The sequence below is a fragment of the Lathyrus oleraceus genome, chromosome 2, assembly GCF_024323335.1.
Source record: "Lathyrus oleraceus cultivar Zhongwan6 chromosome 2, CAAS_Psat_ZW6_1.0, whole genome shotgun sequence".
In the NCBI taxonomy this organism is placed as follows: Eukaryota; Viridiplantae; Streptophyta; class Magnoliopsida; order Fabales; family Fabaceae; genus Lathyrus; species Lathyrus oleraceus.
The window spans coordinates 342,283,379-342,294,670 of record NC_066580.1 but is presented as its reverse complement, the minus strand read 5'-3'; the positions used below and the strand labels follow the sequence as shown (position 1 = coordinate 342,294,670).

General features: G+C 32.4%; 2 protein-coding genes across 2 annotated transcripts; one reads left to right on the top strand and one right to left on the bottom strand.

Annotated features, from left to right (window-relative positions):
* The first annotated feature begins 1,814 nt into the window (after nucleotides 1–1,814).
* Nucleotides 1,815–2,324, top strand: LOC127123164 (uncharacterized). Its single transcript, XM_051053412.1, has one exon. The coding sequence runs from the start codon at nucleotides 1,815–1,817 to the stop codon at nucleotides 2,322–2,324; it is 510 nt and encodes a 169-aa protein (XP_050909369.1).
* A 6,315-nt stretch (nucleotides 2,325–8,639) lies between these two features.
* LOC127123163 (transcription factor GTE12-like) lies at nucleotides 8,640–9,392 on the bottom strand. Its single transcript, XM_051053411.1, has one exon. The coding sequence runs from the start codon at nucleotides 9,390–9,392 to the stop codon at nucleotides 8,640–8,642; it is 753 nt and encodes a 250-aa protein (XP_050909368.1).
* Between the last annotated feature and the right edge of the window lie 1,900 nt (nucleotides 9,393–11,292).

Sequence of the window (11,292 nt, the reverse complement as noted above, 5' to 3'; positions counted from 1 at the left end):
TAGGCTTATATGGACATGAATAAGCCCTATCAAACCAATTCCCACCATCAAAACCATAAAATCAGGCACAGTTGACCAACAATTGACTTTTTAGGGTTTCTGGTAAACTGTGCATTGACTGATGACTTCTGAGCATCCAATCTTTGACCAAACCACTTCCAAAGGACCCCTAGGTCATGTGAACATGTTGGACCAACCCTAGGGCCTTGGATCAATGAAAATTGCACTGACTTGCTTGATTGACTGACCTCCTGACCAGTTTGACCTAATTCTTCTGAATGGTTTGCACTTGAGGCAAAGGGACAATGCAATGCTATGCAGTGGACCATGTTAATGCTATGACCTAATATGAGAATGTATGTACAATGATAGGTGCAAATTTGAGATGCTACACATAGTTAACACCGAGAGCCAATCCAACATCGAGTAGCATTATAAGGGTACCACAAATTCACAAAAGAACCACCCCATATCTACTTGAGATAGATACCCATTCTAGAAAAGGAGGGAAGCCAAAACAATTTGACCCCTGTTAGATGCCCAAGTTTGCTTATTTGAGCTATCAAATGTGGGCATCTTTCACTCCTTTTTGTCAAAAAAGTGTTCGAAACCGCCCTTGCTTTTGTTGATTTGCAATACTATGGAAATGATCAACTTGATTTATTGGTGATCAATCCAAATATTTGACTGATCGATCCTTTGAGCTCTTTGAGGAAAACCCTAATTTATAGATGAAACAAACCAGACATATCTTGATCTTGAGGTTAGCTATGCATGAATGATGTCTATGGGGAAAATGATTATGAAATCTAGGGGTAAAATTTGGGGTGTGACACACAAGTATTGAAAAGATCATTGAGGCAATAGCTACAAATGAGCATTTGGAGTTATATGATAGGTGTTCAAGTAAATATGAAAGAGTTATTGATCTGAATCTTGAAACCAATAAAATAAGGATAAAAGACACAATTGCTGCAAAAGTTGAAAAGAAACTTAGAGAAATGAATGTTGGTACGCAACAGATAGCTCAAATTCAACCGGTCCAAGATGTCGGTTATGAAATTTGTGGCGGGCCTCATTTAACTATATAATGTGTTGCAACCACGCAACAAATGGAAGAGATAAAATTTCTAAAGCAGAACAACCCTTATTCTAACACTTATAATCCAGGCTGGAAGAATCATCCAAAATTTTCCTGGAAAGATCAGCAAGGGAATGTTCAAAAGCAGGGTCCCATTTAATATCACAACCAACCACAGTAATATCAGCAACAAGCACCCAAAAAGGCCAATTGGGAACTTGCGTTTGAAAAGATGTCAGCTTAAAATTATGAATTCCAAGAAGAAACAAGAAATAATCAGAGGAACATTGTCGCTTCTATCAAACATATTGAAGTTCAGATGGGTCAGATAGCACAACAAATAACAGGTTCTCGAGCACAAGGTTCCCTCCCAAGTGAAACAGTACAAAATCCTAGAAGTCATGAGAATGTTAATGTTGTCACGACAAGAAGTCAGAAAGGTTTTAAAGATGAAGAAGAGAGGGCAACAAAGGATGACCATGTCATGGAGGTAGTTATGGAAGTGAGGGAAAATAAGAAAGAAAAAGAAGAAGTGATACCACTAGTAAATCCAATTGAAGAGAAAAATAAAAAAGAGGCTAAACTTGTGATTAAGTTACCCTACCCTTAGAGAGTGACAAAGAAGGATCCAAGAGAGACAAACCTTGAGAAATTCATCACAGTGTTCAAAAAGATAGATAGCAATATGCCTTTCTTTGAAGCACTCGAGTAAATTCCCATGTACAAAATATTCATGAAAGAGGTAATCACTGAAAAGAGACCAATAGAAGATGGGTTGGTAGCCTTTAATGAAAAGCGTAGTGAAATATCACCAAGTAGGAGAATCCCAAGCAAGCAGAAGGATCCTGGAGAGGTCACAATCCTATGCACTATAAAAGACATATCTTTCAAGAAGGTACTAATTGATTCTAGAGCCAGTGTGAGTCTAATGCCATTGTCAATCTACCAAAGGCTTGGTCTTGGAAATGTATGTGATACAAGAACAAATATGAAGTTTGCATATCACTCCATAAAGAATGCATATGGGATAGCGGAAGACATATTGGTGACAATAGAGAAATTTAGTTTTCCCGTTGGTTTTGTGATCATAGACATACCTGAGGATGAAGTGACACCAATCATTATTGGTCGACCATTCATGCGGACAAGTCGATGCGATTTCGACATAGACCACAATACACTAACTTTAAAAGTTTATGATGATGAAATAACCTTGAATGTTCTTGAAATTTTGAAGCTATAGGTGGAAAAACAAAATCACTATGAAGTAGGCATGATCAGGACAGATGTGAAAGGCCAAAGTGACATGCCAACATCAGAAAAAAGACTCAAGAAGGCCATCTCAACTGCTTTCACCTCCATGAGCAACCCCGAGTGAAAAAACTCCTATTTCCATTCCAAAAGCCATGATAAAGAAGAGAAAGCAATATTGAGGTAAGGATGTGGAAGTTGGAAAGGACTTGTGGCACAAAGGAATCCATACCTCTGAAAAAGACGATTTCTTAGTTATGGAAAAGAAGTGCAACAAGGTGCGGAAGCTGAAGTACCCCCCATAACAGAGGGAATAAGGCATCAAGCTAATGACAATAAAAGAGCGCTGCTTGGGAGGCAACCCAAGGAAAGTATTCGTAAATTTTAGTTTTAGTTTCAGTTTTATATTAATTTTTTTGTTTTGTTTGCTTTAAGTGGTTCATTTTATGATTGTTTACTTCCATCTAGTAATATGGTAATTGTAGCTTTAGTGGTTGTGTGAAAAGTAACCAAACTGAAGGAATGTGTGTCCTCTATGCAAGTTAACTCGCCAAAATATTTTTTATATACTTCTAAATGATATGATTGGTTTGATTGAGTTGCATTAAAAGTTGAGTATGTTTATTAAAACTCATTGAGAATCCACATCGAGCAAGAGGTACTGTGGAGGTTGTCAGCTCTACCCCAAACACAATGTACATCATAAGGGAGCACTCAAGTATGTTTTTATCATTCAGAACTTGTGTACGTTCTTTTCTGATTTCGGGTGCATGATTACATACACTAAGGCACATTTTTCTACCCCTGAGCCTTTCTAGCCATCCTTTTATTATTATCCATTGTTAACCCCATTTGAGCCTTTAACCATTTGTTTGTTTGAAAATCCACATAATATTAACCCATGGCTCAAACATTCCCCCGCCATGTTCATGGTATTTTTGTGAGTTATCATATCCATGTTCATTCTAAGTTTGAGGTTGCTATTGGAATAACAACCTTTAAGTTTGGGGTAGCTGTGAAGCTTCAGTACAAATGAAGGCACCCGATGATTGAAAAAAAATAAGAGAAGAAAAAGAAAAGATGAAAATTTGAAAAATCAAAGAACCATAGAAAAATAATCATCAGGGCACTTGAAAGAAGGAGAAGTCAACGGATATTGAAATAAAGACAAATCCTAAAGGACGATTGCAAGAAATAGTTCCAGCACTAATCCATCAGAATAAACATAGTGAAGATAACGATTTTATTGACTCTGAACCTTAGCCTACTTTTCCAAAATCATACCACTTTAACCATAGCCCAATTACAATCATAAAGACCTGAAATAGTGTGGGTGTCGTGCACCTTGATTTAAAAGAGAATTTATTCAAGCCTATGGTATGGTATTGTGTACTATGAAGTTTGAGTGTAGAACACATTAACACCTAAGATATTTGGTGAGTGTGAATTGAGCTGACAGGTGAAGAAGTACTTTCAAGTGAAGATGTGGTCAATTAATTGACCTCGGTAATCTAGCAAAAACCAAAGCCATCAACAAATGAGGGTCATGAAAGATCTTAGAGGTATGGTGGCATATGAAAGGTGTTCTTTCAATTGGGAGTGACATGAGTTCTTTGTCCTTAAAGTTGCTTGAGGACAAGAGACAAGCTAAGTTTGGGGTTGTGATCAGTCACCATTTATGCTATAATTATAATCATGTTAACAGGTGAAAGTAGGCGAGTTAGTTGTATTTTGTATACAGATTAAGTGGTTTTTACACCTTCTTTTACCGTTAGCATCATTTAATCTTTTCACCGTGTTTATTAAGTTTGTTTCCATTTTCCTCATTTTATGCTTGGGTTATGTGTTATTAGTTTCTTTCAGGTTCAAATAGATATTCAAGTACAATCGGATGTAGAAGCTAAGGAGAATCGCAAAGAATTAGAGAAGTTTCCCACGCTTCAGTAGGCCTGCTACGACCACCTGTAACACCTGCTATAGGCCGTAGAAGAGAGGTCTAAATAGATCAAAAGTCCATCCAAAACAGAGGCCCACTAAGGCCACCCGTAGCACCTGCTACGCACCGTAATGGAAGGTTTGGAACAAAGGCCAGATATTATAGAAACAGTGTCCTGTTACGGCCGCCCGTAGCACCTGCTATTAGCCGTAGCACCTGCTACGGGCCGTAGTAGAGAGGCATGGACATGATCATCAGAGACAGTAGCCTGCTACGGCCACCTATAACACCGACTACGGGCCGTAGCAGGCATGCGTGCAAAAAAACCCATTTTGTCTTTTCTTTTGTCAATCTTAAATGAAGGGCATTTTGGTCAAATGGAAAGCTGATGTTATTGACTTTTGTGGATCTGTTTGAGGAGAGAGGAATACTTTTCTATTAAAGGGGAGTTTTTCAGACAAGAAAGGACACTTTTTTTAAGAGGAAAAATCACATGATTCAGAATTGGCGAAATCAAGGTTTTGGGGGAGACGAGATTTTCATGAGCGGAAGCAACTGAAGGTCAAGTTTCATATGAATACTTGTAATGTCTACATTTTATATTTTGATTTGCTTGAATACTATGAGTAGCTAAATCCCCCAATACTAGGGGGTGTCCCTAACTTGAATCTGTAATGACTTTGAGTTTATATTTGCAATAACAATATTGTTTTTCGTAATTAACTTATTCTCGTGATGTCATTAACACTTTCTCTTTCAGAATAATTGAGATTGTTATATGATTATTAATTAGGTTGGATCACCTTTGATAATGCTTTCATGATATTATTCTATAATAGATATTACCTAGGACTAGGGATACCCTGTAGAAATCAAATTGTTCTTGAAATAATAATACTTAATTTCACCGGTTAATTTCTATGGACATAGAGATTAGGTATGAATGATTAAAGATTTTCTCACTAAGGCATTAGGAGAAAACATCCTTAAGAATTGGTACTAATTAATTGATATTTATTATTGAAATAGTGACTCAGAGTTGTTATAGGGAAAAATCACACACATTCCCTAACATATTACTCTCGTATCTTTCAAATCCATTCTCTGCACTATTTATTTTAATTGCAATTATTTTTATATATTCGCACCAAAAATACCCAACCTTAGTTTTTATTTAATTGAACAACAATTGGAACTCAATATTTTCAAACAATCCTTGAGATCAACATTCAGGGAACTTTCCTCATTATTACTACAAAGGAAAAATAGTACACTTGCTATTTTTCTGACCACCTTCAACGACTAGGGTATTGTCATTTGTGAATCTCACCTTGTTCTTCATTGAGGGGCTTATATTGACAACCCAATCTTTCCTTTCAATCATATTTGATGAGCAACCTGAATCCAAGTACCATTGGTCCTTACATATTTCATCCTCTTTTATTGTGACCGTTAGCAACATCTCTTCTTCTTCGTGTCTTACAATCCTTGCATCATTTTCCTGATTATTTATTTTGTTTTCAGGATAAACACTAGTGTAGTAACCATACTTCTCGAAATTGAAATGCTGAATGTGGATCTTGTCAGGTTTCCTTCCACCATCTTTTCCTCTACCTGCAACACCACCTATGTGGTTGCCTTGGTTTGAGGGTCTTCTCTAGTTTGACGAATTTCGTTCTTTTTGATGACTTCTGCCATTTAAGTTGTTGTAACCACCTCTACCTTTGTCACCATTCCAACTTCCTTTGGCTTTCTTATCTTTTGTTGATTGTGCATGTAGAGCAACATCACCTTTCGACTTGCTTGCTGGTCTTTCAACCATTATTCGTTCATGAGGTTCAAGTGTCCTTTGAAGCTTTTCTTTTGTCACGGTTAACAAATATTTCGACTCTTTTATGGCTACTATCACATGGTCGAATTTTGGAGCCAATGACCTCAAGATCTTTGCAGCAACTGATCTTAATGTCAACACTTCTCCACACATCTTTATTTGATTCACCAATTTCGTAACCCTAGTGAAAAAATAAGCCACACTTTCAGTTCCTTCCATATGAAGCAACTCATACGTTCTTTTGTTAGTCTGTAGCCTCGCCTTTTTAACCTTCTCAACACCTCTAAAAGATTTATCCACGATATCCCATGTTTCCTTCGATGATTATGGATCACCAACTTTCTCAAAGTTGTCTGGATAAACGCATTGATAAATTATAAAGAGAACTTTATAATCTTTCTTCGTCAAATCTTTATGTGCAACCTTTTGTTCATCTGTTTCTTCTTCGCTAATTGGTGATACTTTATTCTTCATAAGATCCCATATGTCTTGATAGCAGAAGACAACCTTCATCTGCTTGCATCAATTATCATTAATTCTTACCATTCAAGATTGGAAGATTTGCTAGAAAATGCTCGTTCGAATGAGAAGTCAATGTTATATACTTCTCAAGAATCGCAATTAGTGTTCTAGATATAAGATGTTGGAAATCCCTCTTTACAAAATGAGATTTAATCACTTTCCTTGATTGATTCACGATTCTTGTTCCCCACTCTTCACTCGAGTGATTCAGCCACTCCTTGGTTGCATGATGATTCACGTGCACAATGATTTGAGAAGAAAAGAAATATGTGAAAGTGAATTGAGGAACAAAAGAGAAATTAGGATTTTAGAAAAAAAAGGGAAGAAGATGAATCAAATTTTGCAGAATTTCTCTTTGCTTTCAACTAAAAAATTTATTCAACTTTTCTTCACCCTTACAACAATTGGATACCTCTCTGAGATTGCTTACTTCTCTAAATAACCAAATAACACCTAGTTCATGTAATTATCTCAATGTCAAATCCATCATATCCAACTATTAGAAACTCTATTTGACTACATTCAAACTAGCATTTACAAATACAAAGAATTACATATTTGATATTAATGATAGGTTGAAGTACCATTTGTGCTTCTCTTTTAATACAGCGTTGCTTATAAAAAAGTTCGGTGGATTCTCTATAAATTTAACTTAATTTTGATGAGTAGTTAATTTTACAAAAGTTGTATGTTTTATAAAACTAGCACGTGTTCTCATAATTTTGACAAAACCAACTGTGACACCAAACATATCTCTTTCTCTTTCTTTCTGTTTTAAATATAAGCACTTATTTGATAAAAAGTTTGTCTCTAAATGTAAATCTCTTTTCAAATTACTACTATATACATTTACCATTTTTATATAATCTTTAAATGTATATAAAAAAGTAAAAAATGTTGGAAATAAGACTACATATAAATGGAATAGGATATCTTTAGGTGGACAAGAAATATTGTGGTTGTCTAAATTATGACTTGTAAAATATTTATATACACGATTACATTATAGCTTAAATGCAATTTCTATTATTTAAAATATATACGTTTTAACTTCTCTATTTAATTTTTTCAAAATAAAGTTTTAATTTAATTTTTGTTCTCCACATCATTTTAGAGTTAATTTTTTTAAGGTGAATAAATATAATATGACATGTTAATAAATTGAAACAAATCCTTTTATTAATTTGTAGTTTCATTAAACTTATAATTAATCATTTTTATGCAATTTTTGTTGTTGTTTATTTGATTTCACAAACATCTAAAAGTTTGAGACTAGGGAAACCAAACATCAATTTGTAATATTTTTTTTTTGTTGATTATTTGATTTTCATTAAATTTATTAATTTGTGATTAGTTTGATTTTATAAGTAAACTTAAATTAAATTTAGGTATAACCTAATTTTTTGAAATGTGACTAGGGACTATTTTAAGTAGCTACTAGCTTGGCTCTTTCCCTCTGATAACTACTTCAATAATATTTTTTAAAATTGAAGTATTTACTTTAAAATTAGCTTTAAATACATTAATTATTTAAATTTTATTCTGATGGAAACTATTAAGAGAAGGATCCCTTTGATACTTGTCACAATCATAAAAGAAAAAAAAAGGAAGAAAATAATTCTCTTGCAAGGAAATTTCTGTTTTAATAAAACATGTTAAGGCTTTCAATACTAGTTTGAGATTATAAAAAGATGTGTAACCAATATTGAAATTGTGTAAGACTAATGGGACTGAGTTATATTAATGTTCCTCATTTAGCAATTACATCAATGATACACTTTCTAAACAATGAATAAAGTATCTTGATTTCACTGTAAGGTTATGTAGAATTTACATAAAAGACTAATTGACCATATATACTACATATTCATTGACAATAACTTGACAGATTTGAAAACACATTGGTGCTAACAGTTTATAACTTGAGAACAGTTTCTATAAGAACACAACATGTTGCACTCTTTAGTATCTCTTGTGAGTGTTGCTTCTTTTTGTATCCTCAAGTTCCCACATATTCTTCAATGACTTCCATTTGTGTTCAAAAGTGTCACTAAACTTTTTGCAATTTGGTAAATATGATTCCTTGGAGGATACGTTACCATTGCATTAGAGAACACAAGCCTCATGTCGCTAGCAAACTCATCCTCTGTTGCATACAACCTCATTTTTCTCTCTATTTCCTTCAAACCTATTGCCTTTATCTTACACTTATTAGGCTTTGCTATTTTTGGAGGATCTTTCAAATCCCAACCATCTCTGTCTACCAACATCCTCTTCAATATCAACCAACATTGCCTCCTCTTAACACACTCCATCGCTTTCTTCAACCCACATTCTTCACCTCTTGTCACAGAATCCTTCATGTTATCCTTTGGTTGAGACAAAGGTGTTGGTTTGGAAAGTTGGTTCTTGATCATCTTCTTGTCTTCAAAAACATTGTCATTATCCTTTGGTTGAGACAAAGGTATTGTGTTGGAAACTTGGTTCTTGATGATCTTCTTGTTTTCAACAACATTGCCATTATTCTTTGGTTGAGACAAAGCTGTTGATTTGGTTTGATAATTTGAATCAACCCAATAACAGGATATGGTTGGTTTTACAGAATCTTGAATCTTCCTTCTCTTGTTTTCATCTGTGGCACAAGAATCTGAATCGCGTTTTCTTGAACCAGGAGGATAACTGAGCTTGATGATAAGTCTTTTACGAGGTTGTGTGTTCGAAGGGTTAGTGTTGGGTGTTGTTGAGGAAGAAGGTTTGGTGTTGTCGGACATGGATGTTGTTAAGGAAGAACAAGGGTTTGTCTTGGATACTGTAAATGTGAAGTCTTGATTTTAGGGAGATATATCATTAATAACACAATTTTAAATATTCAATCTTATTTATTTTGTTTTATTTTACTCGTTTTTAATTTTAGTATCTAACTAATAAGTTATCTCAAAAGATATTAATTGTAACAAACTTTCTATTTCATACTTAAAAAAAATTATAAATAACAAAATTTGAAATCTTTTAAAAACTTATTTTTAATTTTTTTATAACAAACAAGACTTAACATCATTTAGAAAAGTAGTTTTTAATTACTGTTCAATCTTTTTACAACAATATAAAAATATTCATTGTTTTATTATTTTTGTACATAAATAATGATCTGTGTGAAAACATAAATAATTTTATTAAACAAATCACAATAATGAATTAAACATAGAAAAGCAAAGTGACTAAACACTACATACCAATTTCATCATAAGGTGAGGGCAAGAGTTCTGGTGAATTTTCAAACACATTGTTTCGAGACATTGCAAGTCGAATTTGAAAAGAGAAGAAAGTTTCTTTGTTTATAAAATTCTACAACTTCAAACTAAAAGAATCTTGATTTATATAGAGATATAACACAAGATATAATATCTTGGTTGATATAAAAATAATTAATGATTAATAATAGATCGACTTAAATCATGGTGTAAATCAAATCAATTAGTTTAAGTAATGAAGATAATGTTGATTTTATTTTTATTTTCTAAAATATCTCAACAAACTAATATTTACTTTCATCTTATCTAATTAATATTTTGCTTATTTTTTTAATTTTAAATTTAATGAAATTTATAATTTTATTTCAGCTCACTTTTAGAAAAAAAAACATGTTATTTTTAATTTAAAAATAATAATTTATATTTATTTGTAATGTACACGAGTCACTCAATATTTCTTAGTTTTCCTTTTACCAAACTATTTTTGACCTACAATAAATATCTCAACAAACTATGCATATATACTTTTATTTTATCCATGAAATATTTTACATAACTTTTAATAATTTTACTTTTTAACTTTAGCAAAATAATTTAGCCTTTTTTAAAGGCCAAGTTCCACACCCATTATTTTTATCTAACAAATTTTATATATCTACTTTGATTTTATCCTATAAATAAATTTTTCTAAATTTTTAACAAACACGGTTTTAATTAATTCATAGTCATTTATTTTCAAAGATATAGTTCTTAGACTTAAAACAAACACCCTCTTATCAGGAGAATGATTTCATTTTAAAAGGATTGTGACTATTACTATTATATTGTAATAAACCTAATGCTTAAAAATGTATATTAATTATATTAATTGTTTAGGTGATAACGATTACATTTGAACTTAAATATTAGTTAAACAATTTAATTATTTATTAATAATAAAAAGTGTATAAATTCAAATTTTATTAAACTAAGCTTTGAACATAAATAATGATCTCTTTTGAACCTTAGAAAATTCATTTCCCTCCACTAAGCTAAGAAATAAGATTAAAACTAAAAATTAATTTTATATTTTTGTACATTATTTTATAAATAATTTTTTTTTCTTCATATTTTAATAAAAATATAAAAAATAATTATTGGTAAATTAAGTCAAATATATTTGTTTCAAACCCTAAATTGGAGGAAAATATTCGAATGGGCCTATAAGTTATTTCAACCCGAAGTTGGCTTTAGGGTTTCATCAGTTACTTAATTGTTTTTCTAATTTTGATTTTGATTTCACTTTAGGCAAGGAGAAAAATCTATGTATATCTTCATCCATCTTCTTATTGATTGAGTGATTGAATTAACTGGGATACAAATTAAATTTCCACACAAGGGTAGAAAAATATTCGAATGGGGCCTAAATATAAATTTTTTA